Raw genomic sequence first — 16,199 nt, forward strand, 5'->3', positions numbered from 1 at the left:
CTGATTCCCTATAAATGCCACTATTTTCGTTTTAGTGCTTGATATTTTAATATCATATTCCTTTATTACGTTGTATAATTTGTAAGCAGCAATTTGGAGATGTTTCTGTGAATATGCTTATCACAACTTGGTTGTCTACAGAAAAATTGAAAATTCGTGGCTTTCCCACTAATAATCAAATAATGATTAAAAATATTCAGCCATGTTTCAATGGCATCATTACGATATGTATTAAAAAGGGTAGGCGATAATGGACACTCCTGTCTAACACCAACATTAATTTCTGTTATTTGTTTCCCTGGTTGTCTTCCCTTATCAATGTGTATATTGGTGTAATAGTATGGACTTCATATTTCTCTGACTAATTGAGGTTAGCTTTTCTCGAGTAATATTTCCCACAATTTTGTTGTATTTACTTTGTCAAAGGTCTTAGTGTAATTGATTAACTTTATATGTTTCAAAATCATATACTCTTCTTTTGTCAACTATCTGATTATCGTGAATACACAGTCAATCGTCGATCTTCCATTTTTGAATCTATGTTTTTCATTTAGCAATAAGATCTCTGCTATTTTGTTCAAGTGTCTTGTTATTATATTTGTATAAATTTTGTAACAGTTCCCTGGAGGCTAATGCCTCTGTAATTGTAACAATTACTTTTTCTATCCTTCTTCAATATTGGTATAATTAGAAAAAAAAAAAAAAAATATATATATATATACATACATACATACATACATACATACATACATACATACATACATACATACATACATACATCAGCAGCGAAGCTTTTAAGAGGCTTCTGAGGAGCCTACTCAAAAAATTTGAGTTATTATATCAGCTTTTCTGTCAAGTTCGTAATAAATGTATAGTAACAGTTGGTTTCACTTCGATCCTTCCAAATATTAAATTCACTGTTGGCAGTCATACCACTGTGAGAAGTTTGTCGCAGAAGAATCATAGCGACGTGTGACGGATTTGCTGTAACTCAATAGCAAGATGTGGGACTAGCCTCAACCGTGATATAAGACTCCACTTTGTGTTGGCTTTCTGTGAATGTGCTGCATTGTTGAGTTTTAGTTTAATCAAAGGTGCATGCAGATGTATGTTAAGTACTAATTTTGTGTAAAATGGCTCACACTGAGAGAACATTGAGGTCATTGTTTGCAGAATTAAAAGAAAAACTATTTTCAAGTTGGGTGTATGAAACAAAATGAGCTTACAAGATAGGAGATCGACACTACATTTACATATTAAAATAGCGGATGTAGGAAGACAAAATAGAAAATTTCAATTTTCATGGGAAGTTTATAAGAAATATCCTTAGCTAACAGGGTGCTCTGAAACAATTAAGTTATATTGTTATACCTGTATTCTGTTTGGGGGTGAAAATGGTGGTCTGTGTCAAAAAATTTTGATAGAAATGCCGAGAAATATCTGCTGTATAAAAAGATACAAGGTAAGCAGATTTTTTCAGCCTACCCAGAATTTACACCCAAGCTTCGCCACACACACGTTGCAATATTTAAATATTTAAATTTGCTAAAAGCAGTCATTATGTGCTGAGAGTTAAATTATTGCATTTTTTTTTTTTTTTTTGTGAGTTCAATTTCATTCAGTTAGCATTATTTATTAATTCATCGAAGAAAAACTTGTCTATATGTCTTCTTGTAGTGCTGTTGAGCATCCTAATTCTACCAGCAACCCTGATAAGAAAATTATAGAAATATTTATTCATAGCTTTTCTAATCACAATTAATCACCGACAAGGTTTAGAAAGTGGCCGGAATATTTCAAAAGGAAAAAATTGTAACGCTGGACTTGGAATTAGGTTATGTTTGTTATATTTAACTGAGTATGATATTGAGGAGTCCAGTTATTAAAAATCAAATTATGAAAGCTAAAAACTGTATGCTCAGAGATTAAAGCCTGGGACTATACCTAATGTGAAATTTAATAATCAGAATCTCTATCCAAGCTTTAGTGACAGTACTTCAGATTATTGTGATGGACTGACAACCTCAAAACAGATGTGAGCTGATAGATATTTTATAGCAGGAAAAGCAGTTCAACAGATTTTGAATGATGATTGCATACAGTATATCAAAGCGTCCTAACACTGTCATGAAGAAATTAAATGTGAACTGGATTCTTAAGTGCTTCACTCTTATGTAAAATTTCCACCCACAGGGTGTGATAGTGATTTAGATTCAAGTAAGAATAATGTCGGTGACAATTTACCATATTTACTGGCAAATGTAATGCTTAGTTGCAAAGATGATGCGAAACTTAATTTTACTTTATCCATCTACCTATCCCCACTTGCCTTTATATGAAACGGGCTGCAGCCACCTCATTATCTTTCATGGTACTTTTAATTGTGTCACTAGTCACAAGGAGGCTATTTTTCCTTCTTTCCTGTATGAATTTCAAAACCTGTACCTCAGGATGCCTTGCATTTTGTTTTTCATCTCCTGGTTTTTTGCCAGTATAAACAACAATGCCTATAAAAATATGGAAGCACACGAAGTGAGGAACGATGAGCAACAAGGTAACATGAACAGAGCCGTAGCACACAGATAACCTAAGCAGAACGATAAGCACAATTTTCGAATTTGCATCAATTTTGATGCGCACTCCGATTTTGGACACTAAATTCAGCTGCAAAAAGTGCGCATTAGATTCGAGTAAATATGGTATAATAGCCTATACCAAGCAACGAAGAAATGAGTTCTGATGAATTCAGTAGTAAAGACTATGCTGTGACAGCTGAAACTTTACAGCTATATGATTATTTTATCATGGCTTGGAGTAGTGTGATATTACTCTTCGAGATTTGTGTTGTATGTAAACATAAAATTTAAACTATAGAGGACTATACAAAAGATAGAATGTTACATGTTAAAACTTATTGTGAATGTGGTAATGTCTGTGCTTGGATCTCTCAGCCCATCATGAGGGAATGACCAGGAGGAAATAAAATAATTATATCTACATTGCTGTTATCTGATATTTTGTTTACATCATGTTTGTAGATCTGTTAATATAACAGTGATATCCAGAACATTATTTGATAAGTTGTAATAAATTTGCTGTTTCAATGATTAAGCACCTGTGGAAAAATTATAGAGAAGAAAATTGGAATGTGTAAAGAGATTTACTAGTTGGGAATGGGCAGTACGATTTGCCTGGGTATTCTGCCAATGATATACTCTGACATGGATTTGCATACTGGTGCTGTAGCAGACTTTCAGCTAGTACAAAAAAGTATGATAAGGGGCACATTAGAGAGACCTGCTTGTGAGAAATTAACCCATATTATCCCGGTGATGCGTTTTCGCAACATTTTACTTCTTTGCTATTAAACGTGTGTGAAATATGGTTTTTAGTATTTTTTAAGTTTATAGCACTTATTACCTATTATACTGATATTGGTAGACCTGGTTTATTGAAAACATTTGGTAACTGATTCATTGATGGCTTAATACTTGAGAAGGAAAGAAGTGATTATTACAAATGTTGAAATATCTGCAGTTTGTCATAAAGGAATGTAATTTTTGTTTATTTTTATAATATTATTATACCTTTCCTTGTATATATTACAATCTAAAGACTCTTAGGATACTTCTTGTAAAAGTAGCTGGATATTGCATGAAACGTTACTTCTGTAATGTGGGCCTGAATGTTGGTGTTGCATTTTCGCAACACCGGGCACATGGAATATCAAAACTGTCTTTCTGAGATTAGTGAAATAATTGTGTATATTTACATATGGAATTCGATTTTTCGCATGAAGTAGTTGTTCTTTTCATGTTTCATATTCAAGGGGTCTGAGTGTACATGAAATAATGATAATCATGGAAGAGAACGAAAAATTCAGGCAGATTTTATAGATATTTTCATATCTCCACCGGAAGCTAGAAGTGATATCGATGAAGACAGTGCTAACGAGGACTTCGATGGAAACATAAATAATCTAAATTGTTATCAACTGGGGACTGAAGGGATAGTGGTCCTCAGTATATGGAAAAATATATAATAATATAAAATCAGGCACAGAATGAATAGATGCCAGAAGGTGCAGAAATATGTGAAATATCAGAGCCTGTCAGGAGTTAAAGGGACTATTGTAAGAAAATGGAAAAATAGTGATTTACCAAGTTACTGTTAACTGAAAAGAAAAGTAAATGGGGAAATTGACAATTGTGAGTCGAATCCCAACATGAAAAGAACTTATTGCCAATTGATATTTTTCAATTAGGCTATTTTTCCATGAAAATTTTGTACTTGATATTGTAAACCAAAGTGTTGCTTATGCGGTGCAGAAAGACAGGGATAAATTTAGTTTTTCCCCAAATGATTTCCAAACATTCCTTGGGATTCTTCTTGTAAGTGGATATACTACAGTCGCAAGCCATCGAATATACTGGAAGAGAGGAGTGACACAAGAAATTAATCAATAGTCAGAGCTATGAGACGCAATAGATTTGATGAAATAATGAGAAACCTTCATCTAAATGGCTACACACAACTTGACAAGAGCGATAGGTTGTCTAAGCTGAGGCCCTTTCTAGATGAACTTATGTGAGAAAATGAACTTTGTAGCCAAACCTAATTGGCTTTCCTAGCATAAATTGTTTTAGTCCATGTCTTCCAAAATAAAGTATCATAGCCTCGTCAATACTGGATTTATTCTCTCACAGTGTTGCCTACTGTATGCATAATTTTCATTTTCCTCATTTAGAGAAATGCACTGAACGTTGTAGATAGATTCACAGAAATAGGCATGGGCCTTACAGGGACAGAAGTGTCCACTAACAAATCTGGCTGATATGAAGAAAACAGAGAGGTTCGGTTCCTTTTATATGCAGTACGATGAAGGTTCTAAATTACTGATATGTCGCTGGAATGACAATTCTGTTGTGATTGTTGTGTCAAACTGTGACAGTGTACTGCCAGTGAGTAACGTTCAAAGAAATTCCAGCTCTCAGAAAAAGAATGGGCAATTTCTCAACCAGCAGCCATCACAAATTACAATATAAATATGGGTGGAACTGATCGCATGGATCAAAATGCGCGTACCTATCGAAAAAATATACATTCCAAAATGTGATGGTGGTCTTTTTTTGTGGGGGTTAGGTGTCAGTGTGCAAAACACATCGCTTCTATACAGTCAGTCATATGGAAAACGTGGATCTTCTGTCATTTCGTAGAAGTATCACAATGGGCTATCAGAGACAATATGGAACACTGAAGTCAAGACCTAGTCTGTCAGCAGAGTAGCATCAAGTGTTCGATTTGATGAAAGGAGCCATATTATAGTCACTCAGCAAAAGAGAACAAGGTGTGCTGTTTGTAAATCTCAGACAACTAAACCATGTCTAAAATGTGACGTTGCTTTCCATGATAAATGCTTCCAAGAATTTCTGACGATGTAAATAATGTAAACTTTTCAAGGTGTTGCTTGCAAAGAATTTAATTTTCAAAAATAATGTCTCTAATGATGTAAAATGTTAATTTTTCATGTTGTTGCTTTCAATGTTAAATATTTCCAAGAATTTCCCCCCCCCCCCCCCCAGAAATAATGAGATAAAATGAAAACTTTTCATCTTGTTGATTCCAGTGTTAAATATTTCAAGAATTTAATTTTCATAAATAACATCTCAGATCATGTAAAATACATTCTGTGCATGGTGATAGAATAGGTTAGGTCAAAATATGTCGTCTTGTTTAATTAATAACTCACCATATTAAAAACACAATGTGAGTAATAATTGCTACCCTATGTGCCCGGTGATGCGTTTTCGCAACACATCATATCTCAGGAAGTAGAAATGCGATAACAAAAATTTCTGAAAATTCTACGTTCATAAATGCTAATGCACTCAGGAATTCAATTTTATTAAATTTGAAAACAAAAAATTATTCTGGGCATATATGGGTTAATTAACAGGTTGGTGAAGGAACAAAAATTCCTATAGAGATATTTCTCACAGATAGGCATTGGGGTGTCAGAAGTTTCATTAGGACTCCGTACCCCAATACAGAACATGCATTTGATATATGGAAAATAAAAAATAAAAAAAATCTTCATGGAAAAAAATAAAGAGCAGAGAAAAAGTGTCCTGAAATTCGAGGATGGAAGAATAGCATTAATATTCGCTCAAAGTGAGCACAAAATTATGTAGTGGAAATGATTCCTTATTGTTTGATAAATTCACTTCACTGCTGCACCATGTAAGAAACAAACACAATTGGGTGGAAGATAGAGAAGTTTTGTGCTGTGAACATGATACACTTACTGAAGAAGTAACAGCAAAGAAAGCATGACTCAAAGTACACTCAGACACTTATTCAGCTTTAAGAAAAGATCATTCTTGACAATAGATTTCCAAATGACTTACAACAAGCAAAACACTATGTTCGCACAGCAACTTGGACAGTTATCATTATATCAGGCTAAAATATACAGCAATAGAATTCATTTTTCATATAAAGGAATGTTCGTTCGGTCTGTTATAGCCATTATGGATCCTAATTTAAAAAAAAACAGCATACACAGCACAGTACTCGAAAGTGTCAGGTACATGGCTCATGAAGCAGATTATCGACAATTTTCGAAAGTGTGCATTAGGTCTACCTGAGGACGAAGAGCCAATGGATTTGTCTCTGCCACAAAATATCACACCCACACTACATCCATCCAAAGTTGATTTGAGGACGAAAAATTTTTCACAGCAACAGCAAATTGTAAGTTAATATTATTTGCTTATTTATATTTCATTCATTGTATTCAGTAATTGCTTATTTATTTTAGTTGTCATTATAGTAAAATGATATTATGTCACAAATATCTATAAAACTATTGTAGAAAATTGAGTGAAACTGGGTTCACATTTGCTGAGGATACTTAGAACAAAATCTTTAAAGCCAACATAATTTTCACTTACTTCCAGGACACATGATGCAATTACAACATAAATAATACAGTATTTGTCTTCACTTTGATGCAATTCATCAGAATACATTTTTCATTGCAGTGTGAACAATTTTTACAACAGAAATTTTGACCTGTCTTACCTGTCACTATGATTTCAAAATCATTTTCACTGTCGTCAGTATTATATTGTTTTTCTCTTGCTGAAACTGATAAGGTTAGATTCTGTTTAAAGTAGGGTTACCAGATGAAGAAAATGGAAAGCAAACATTTTATCTGAAGAAGCAGGACTTTCCATACAAATGCAGGACATGATAATGTAATACATTATGTGACGCTTATTTTCAGTATTTTATGTAATAAAATAAATTTTTAGTCTTAGTATACAGTAAAATTTATACAGAACCGTTAATGATGAGTAATTTAATTAACTGTTTAACTGTACAGATTGTTCTTGTTGTTTAGTCAACTGTCTGAAGACTGGTTTAAACCTCATAAGTGACACCAATAAGGCGTCACTCATGAGGCAACTAAGCCGAGAGATATTGGGGTAGGGTGACCAGTTTCTATAAATAAGTATACAGTGGAACCTCGATTTATTGTTCCCGGATGTATCATTTTCCCAGATCCATCATTCAAATTCGTTGGTCCCTGAACATATTCTATTTAAACTACAACTATAAAGCCCGCATCTATCGTTCCTTGATTTATCGTTTTCCCACATCTATTGGCCAGATTTTTTAGCCCTGAAGTGTGTAAATCCTGGATTGATCAGTTTTAAGAAATAGCAACAAGCTTACAAATGTTTATAGCAGTTGATGTCTTCAGAATGTTGTGCTGCAAGCTCCAATTGTGAAGTTTTATGGTTATTGGCCTGCTTACGCACCGACCTCCCTCACAGCTTGCCTGGCAAGACAATGTAGAAGAGTCCATGTGTCCTATCGATCGTTTTCTATTGTAAAACATTCCATTCCGCGCTTCCACTAAGTTGTGTATGCAGTCTATCACACATGTTCGATTCTCGACAGTTCATATTTTTAACTTGGCAGTTTCTAATATGATTTTCTCAGATATTGCATTTCCGTGTAAAAAAGTTCGGACTTTAGAAGAACGACTTCATATTATAGAAGAGGTGGAGAAAAATCCAATGGAGAAGAGGATTGACATAGCTAAGCGTCTTGGCTTGCCACCTTCAACTCTAAATTGCATAATGGCAAAGAAAATAGAAATCAGATAGCAGGCTGATAAGTGTGGTACAGCAGCCAAAAAGAGGAAGACAGGCAAGGAGTCAACTTACAGCGAGCTTGAAAATGTCCTCTTTTCCTGGTATCAACAGGCACGAGCATCAGGCATTCCCATTGATGGGACCATCTTGAAGGAGAAATCTCTGAAAATAGCTGAAACAATGGGGATTGAGAACTTTTCTGCATCAAACGGCTGGATATCTCGTTTCAAACAATGCCATGGCTTGGTGTTTAAGAAACTGGCTGGGGAAAGTGCTGCTGTGGACATCAACGCCACGGGTCTCTGGTTCCAAAGACTCCCAGAGCTGCTGGAAGAGTATGAGCCTCGGGACATCTATAATGCAGATGAAACAGGCTTCTTCTTCAACTGTCTTCCAGACCGTACACTGGCACTTAAAGGAGAATCCTGCCACGGAGGCAAAAGTGCAAAGGAGCGACTGACTGTACTGCTGTGCACAAACTCCGATGGCTCAGACAAACAAGTTCCCATCATTATTGGCAAGTCTGCAAAACTACGGTGTTTCAAAAACGTGAAGAAACTACCTGTGAAATACTATGCTACTTCCAAAGCATGGATGACATCGGAGATTTTCAGAGACATTCTTCATGCTCTTGATAAATTCTTTGGTGCAAAAGGCAGGAAAATCCTCCTTTTTATTAATAATTGTGCTGCACATTTTCCAGACACATCCTCTTTGAAGAATGTGAAGGTGATGTTTTATCCCCCAAACTGCACCAGTGTTGTACAGCCACTTGATTTAGGAGTTATAAAGAACTTCAAGCAGGTGTATAGGAAGCGGCTAGTACAGAGGGCTTTATGTTTGATGGATGAAAGGAAAGAGGTAAAAATGAAGATAGACATACTACAGGCCATTCACTTTATTGTTTCGGCATGGCAACAAGTGACTCAGTTCACAATTCAGAACTGTTTCGTAAAATGTGGTTATAGGGACAGAAATGAAGAGTTGGACATGTCGGAAGTCAACAGAAATGATGAAGACGAAGACTGGACTCAGCTGGAGACAGGAACCGCTGACGTTGATTTCTTATGTGTCTGTGGACCAAGAACTCGCGACATGTGGTGTGCTGTCTGTGGAAGAAATGTGTGAGGAAGTGGCGAGTGGAAGTTCCACAGAGGAGGGACAAGTCGACAGTGTGATAATGATGAAGTTGATCCCAAACCAGTGCCGAGTTTTCAAGAAGCACTAAGTGCGTTCGAGACCATGAGAGCATTCATATATGCTCATGAGATCGCCGACAGAGACCAAGTGAACATTATTAATATTGAGAAGCTACTGTTTAGCTTAAAAAGTAAAGATGCAAGTAAGGAAATGAAAATTAGTGACTTTTTTAACAAGAAATGAAGTGAGTTAATCAAAAAATCATTCATGTACTACACATTCTTTAGTATATGAATACATGTGTGTACTATAAGTAAATTTGACTGCTTATATTCATTTTAGACAGGTTCCCGTATCAATCGTTTTCCAGTTTCCACCATTTTTTTTTTTTTTTTTTTCAGAAGTCCAAAACAAAATGATGAATCGAGGTTTCACTGTATACTGTGCCTTGTTTAATTTTCTGATTGTTTGTACTTTTCTGATGACCAAATTTGTTCGAGCAAGGAGTATTTTTGTTACCCAGTACTAAATACTTGTGGAAATCCACACAAGATAGATGTCTTAAATTAAATTTGACAAGTATAATTCCTCCAATGGACTGCAGATGTAGACAGTTTCTTTCTTTGTTCCTCTGAGAATTGATGGGAGAGAAATACAGACAAATTCTGATTTTCTACAATGCCTGGCTGGACACAGTAAGTTAAACAATCACCAGTGTTACATGCATAAATACATAAATAACTTGATCAATAGGCTCAATGACGACAGCACCACTTGCAACTGCTACAGTTTTCACGTGTTTCTGAACCTAAAGAGGGCCGTGTTTTCACTGAATGTCTCATAATAATTAAGGATTAGAATTATGTTTTATTTAAAGATGCTCGCAACAGTGAAGGTTAAATCAGCGTCGCCAGTGTGCCAGAATTTTGTCCTGCATGAGTTCTTTTGCATGCCAGTAAATCAGCTGACATGAGCCTGTCACATTTAAACACACTTAAATGCCATCGACCTGGGCCAGGATCGAACCTGCAACCTTGGGCACAGAAGGCTAGCACTATACCAACTGCGCCACCCAGTGCGACCATAATAATTGTCTCTACTACGTATGACTCGAGTAAATTTGTTTTTTTTTGTGTGTACTCCTTAAAAAATTATTAAATCCCTTGAGGAAAGATGTAGTGAAGTTTCTAATAATATATAATAAATAAAGATACAGGAAGCATGATACTGACCAGTTTAATAATATTACAACGGGAAAGTGTAGTCATTCCAGTTCGTCACTTCTATGGGGAACAGTTCCAAACCTGAGAGTTCTGGGATAGACAAAGTGGTTGTATGACAGGTCTCTTTACATACTTATTTCACGTGTTAATCATGTTTCACTGCTCTCTTCCTTTTCTTTTTAATCGTTACCATCATGAACATCATCATCATCATCATGATTTGTTGTTGTTCCTCCTACTATTACTACTTGGCCTATTACATGCATTAGAATTACCATTACTACAACAACTAAAATTAATGAAAGATTTGAATGAAAGTTTCCAATAAATAAATTGAAATAAACAGAAATAGAAACAGTTTTTTCCTTCTAGATTATTACTCCTACCATTACTACTATTACTAGGACCCGGATTTTTATGTGCTAAACACCTAAAAAATATTTGTTTTTTTTTATGTGCTAAAATTAGAAGATTATGTTCTAAAACTAAAATAATATTTTCCGAAAATGAAAACAAAAACACGAGAATTTTCGTAACTTATTAGAAAAAATTATATTGAAACTCATCAATTGCAGCTAAACATCAGATGTAAAATGTTGACTAGAGTTACAGTGCACACCAGATGTCAGATTGTGGATCACAAATCCTTGCCTATTATCAGAGAACAATGCCTTACGTTCAGAAAAGGAACATTCTACATCACACAATGTTAACCTTGCATATTTGATGAGGGGTATATCACTAACACACACACCATCAAGTTTACTTATATTTTGGCCTTCCAAAACATAAGCGACTTTCCAGAGGGTTTGGTAGCCACTATTTTTCTCAAACATACTCTTAAATTATTTAGTTAGAAATTTTATTTTCCAACCTGAGATAGTGTTAAGTTCCCTTTCAACATACTGCATTTCTTTAACCCTTTGCGGTCGGATTTAAATACCGCAGTCAGTCTGCGCAAGAAATGTGTCAGATGCTGCCCACTGTGGGACTGCAACGTGGATATTGCAGTGGCGGATATCACCCAACGTGGGACTGAAAAGGGTTAACTGAATTACTCAATAAATCTACGGAAATTTCTAGTTTCTTTATTGAGTGAATCAAGAAACCGAAATTAGCAGATATTAGGGTCAAGTCACATTTTAAAGTTATATCACATATTCAATTGTGAATAATCTCAATTGCAGAGGCATCGTCTTTGTCCATTTCACTTATTGCAGATGTAAATGCTTCAAAATGATCTGCATAATACAACATGGCATGAAGCCAGGTGCCCCAACATGTAGCTACAGGTGCAGAGGGCAATTGAAGATCAGGATTTATCTTTTTGAAAAGATCAATACGTGATGGTGATTTTACAAAGACTTTTTTTCCGTTGGACACCAACTTGTCACATTAGGATAAATGGATCAGATTGTTTCACACAATCTATGCAGGGTGCGAACGACACACATTGCATGAATCATGTTAGGGAAGCTTACACAAAGACCTTCAGCAACTTTCTTCATATATACCGCAGAGTCGGTAAGCAGAAGTAATACATTGTCACATTTCACACCATTCAGCCACAAGATCTCCAAAGATTAAATAGCCTAGCTATTACATGATTTGCAGCTGTCATTTCTTTACAGACCTAATGCTTTGTAGTGTTTCATCATAGCACTTTGGAAGATAATTTTTCCTTAGTGTTGACTCATCAGCAAGATTTATGTTCGTCTATTTAGTAAGAAACTTTCTGAGCTCGGGACTGTTCACCTTATAAAGGGGAATGTCAGCTGAAAGAAAGGCTTTACATAAATCTGAATAATAATCTGAGTGTTTTGAAATATTGGAAGATGAGGATGGTGTTGATTCTCCTATAAGAAATTGTCTCAATGAAACATGCGATGCAGCTGCGATATGCTTCCCGACATATGTTGTATTACCTGGGATCATTGGTTTGCAGTTATTGATTTCGCCGCACATGGCTGCAAAATAATATTTTTCCATCAGTGGTAAAAGTGTTTTTAAACTCTAGTACGTACTGTTGCAGATGCTCGTGTACACACGATTTCACTTTAGGCATTTTTAATTCACACAGCTACACTTCACAAAATAAACCAACTGCTCTAGTGATCTGATTCTAACTAACAAACAGGCAAGAATATCTGACTCACTGCATTGAGTTACTGTTTACAAAAGCAGAAAAAACACGCACATTAATGTAGATCCAATCTCGAGATTGGATTCTGTTCTTCCCCAATTAAGTACATGCAAGTGAATCATTCTCACCTCAAGTGGAAGTGAAGCATTCGTATTGAATTCTTTCGAGATACAAATCTTTGTTGTAAAATGTTAAAAGAGAATGAGGAAAAGTACTAAAATATGTATTTATGGAGAAAATGTCGAAAATATGTATTCACATAACATTTTTTGTAAAATATGTTTTTATGTAAAATAAAATTTGGAATTTGCATTTGCTGGACCTCGATATGGATATTAAACTTCGTTATAGGAATATACGCATTGGGGGGGGGGGAAGAATAATTTTTTTACATACAAATCTGGACCCTAACTATTACTACTACTGCTGCTGCTGCTGCTGCTGCTGCTGCTGCTGCTGCCACTGCCATCGCCACTGCCACCACTGCTGCCACTGCTATGACTACTCATTTCAAAACTATAGCCTGATAATTTGAAGTAAAACCATAAAATATGCTAACTTCCAGTCTCTTCTCCCTTCTTGTCTCCTTGCGCTCTTTTGACATTAATCCCAATAACTATCTGATTGTGAGGGCAGTATTCATAGAAAATCTTAGCGTAGGCTTCCGGTGGACGATCAGCGAACTAACGTTTTTCATATTTATAAACCATTGTTAGCAATATGGTATGATATGAATCCCGTACAAGTAACCAGTCGATAGCTGGGGCTAGTTTAGCATGCTCGTAATGCGGGCTAGCAAAATGTCTATGAATAGCATCCTGAGAGATTATGTGTAGGTATCATAGCCAGTAAGAGAGACCATCTTACAATACTGCTATAGTTACGAATTCTTCATTTCTACATTGACTGTCAGTAAGAAAGTTCCAAAATACTAACATTGCAGGCGACTAGTAAACCTCTAATGTTTCCTGTTAGCAGGTTTAACAAACTGTAGGTGGACCTTCCAGTGCAATACGTCTGCAACTTGAACATTGCCAATGCAGATTTCATTGTAGCTGATTTGTGCCTTGCATTCTGAAGTGGAAAATTCGAAATACTGTACTATCAATTATGTATTTCACACCAAATTGATTATAATGTATGCCATCCTACCTCATTAAATCCTGGCTTAGTTGCCTCATTAGCAGAGGGAGAGGGTGAGGGCGAGAGGGAGAGGGCGAGGGAAATAGAGAGAGAGGGGGGGGAGTGGGAAGGAGGGAGAGCAGAAGGAGAGAGTTTTTTAAGATTGAATATGATATTTTACAATTCATGTTTTGATTTTCAGATACGTCAATTATTGAGTTATGCCAGCAATATCTGGCAGAAATGTAGGAATGAAATGAAAATTCGCGCGGTGCAAATTAGTATTGCATATGATATGATCTTGCTGTCCTTCATGTGTCTCAATATCATAGATTTCGTTTAGTTGGCTTAGGCCAGAAGCATATATCAAGAAGTATCAGGTAGTAAGTTAATTGGGATAACTAGTTTTGATGTGAAGAAATTTAATGTTGTAAAATGTGAAATAAAACTTTATTGGATTTATTGCTATTTTACACTCGTTTAGAGATGTAAATAAGCTTTTTACTGAAGAACAAGTATTGCCTTTTTACTGTCTTATGGCAAAGCTGCAACGTGGGTGTCTTGCGATTTGTCAACATTTCACAGATCATCCTCAAATATTTTGGGTGATTTATACAGTTTACACAGCTTTTATTGGAGATCCTCTCATATATGACAGATGTAGTTCAGTTCCTTTCTTTTGCTTTAATTAGTGTATTCATAATTCTTAGTCTTTCATTGCCTCCAAATCATTTCTGTGGGATTTAGTTCATAGTGGTATGAAGGCAAGTGAATAACTTCACTATTCTTGGCCGTTTCTTTCTCATGACTTCATATTTTTCAAACTTTTCCCTACATTGTGGCACTAATACAACTCTCATTTTAGGAATTCATCATCATATTCGATATTCTTGTACTTAAGCCAATGAGCTATTTCAGTTTTGCACCATGATACCACTGGAAATTATAATAGCTTCACAATTCAGCCTGTGATAGGACACATCTTTCATTACAATGATGGTCACTTGCGGAATTAGGTAACATATTGTCCCGCATGATTGGAAAGACGTAATAGTGGTGCCAATTTATAAGTCAGTGTCTCGCTGAGAGACAAAAAAGAATTACAGACCTGATCAAGGTAAATAATATGTTAGTGCGACATTTTTTAATTTACATTTTTGGGGTGCTCAGGACAATTATTGACAAACAGCTAATCCATGCATTAGCACAGTGGTCATCAGCAGTCGCTGAAATGGGTAAAGTGTAAGGAGTGCAACAAAATAAGAGACACTAGCCCAAGGGTGCATTGTGCTGATGACCGCTGCATTAGCAGGTCAACAACAGAACCCTAATTTTTTGTTTCCTGTTTTTGTATTTTAGATTTCAAGTACAGCAAATGCTAATCCTCTGGATGTAGAAGATTACCTTGATTGCTTCGAGGAGATGTCAAACTCATTGTTGGAATATATTGTTAACATGACTGATATGAGTGTAAGTATATATCAATTAAAAATTTTCGTTAAAATGACGTTAATACGAGATTTTTTCTACTGATGTAACTTGTACAGTTGTCAAAAAAAAAGTGGCCGCACTCGTGAACAGCGAATATTTTCAAAGTCCACTTCGGGTCGCGGCGATGTTACACGATGCATGTGCTTGTACAAGCAGTTCCGGAACTATGAAAGTGTTCCATATCTGCGCCTCATAGACCAGCGGTAGAGTGTTTGTTTAATGATTCAAAGGTTGTGGGTTCGGGCCTTCTTCAAGTTTTCATTTTATTTTTTAATCGTTCTTTAGCAATGTAAATGATATTCAAATTATCATTTATATCCAATTATCGTTCTTTATGGATATCACGTTATTTATATTTTGTTATCGTTCTTTAGAGATATGAATAAAATTCAAGTCATCATTTGTATTCTGTTATCGTTTTCTAACGATATGAATAATAATTATTATTATTGTATCTCCAATGGGGGTTAGCCCTATTTTACATATGTATGTTAGGGCTATAGTTTATGATAATAATAATAATAATAATAATAATAATAATAATAATCATCCATGGCACTACTGCCCGTGAAGGGCCTAGACCGACCAGCCGGCTGCTGGCCTCACGCCCACATGCTGAAGCAGAGATGGACGATCATCCAACCAGAATGGAGGTATCGTGTGGTTAGCACGATGATCCCCCCAGCCGTTATAACTGGTTAGGGCTATAGTTTTATACACAAAAAAGTTAAGCATAAAGAGAAATGGAAAAGAAAATTAAATTAGCTTACGCGATGTAAACAAAACATAAACAATCCATAAATTAGGCATTGCGATTGCAAAACAAATATCAGTTATCAATAATCTTCATCTTACGATGTTTGGTGACGTATGCGCCTGACCGGAGAACAGGAAGTCGCAGGTTTCATTCCCGCT

General features: G+C 35.7%; 1 protein-coding gene across 5 annotated transcripts in view; it reads left to right on the forward strand.

The window, feature by feature from the left end:
- The window catches only part of LOC138707912 (KN motif and ankyrin repeat domain-containing protein 1-like), a 437,992-nt gene that overhangs the window by 334,859 nt on the left and 86,934 nt on the right, over window positions 1-16,199 (forward strand). For all 5 annotated transcript variants that reach the window (XM_069837957.1, XM_069837958.1, XM_069837956.1 and 2 more), the window contains one exon: window positions 15,153-15,263. In XM_069837957.1, the coding sequence (XP_069694058.1) occupies window positions 15,153-15,263 (111 nt within the window). The remainder of the gene's footprint in view (window positions 1-15,152; window positions 15,264-16,199) is intronic.

The sequence above is a fragment of the Periplaneta americana genome, chromosome 10 (assembly GCF_040183065.1).
Source record: "Periplaneta americana isolate PAMFEO1 chromosome 10, P.americana_PAMFEO1_priV1, whole genome shotgun sequence".
NCBI lineage: Eukaryota > Metazoa > Arthropoda > Insecta > Blattodea > Blattidae > Periplaneta > Periplaneta americana.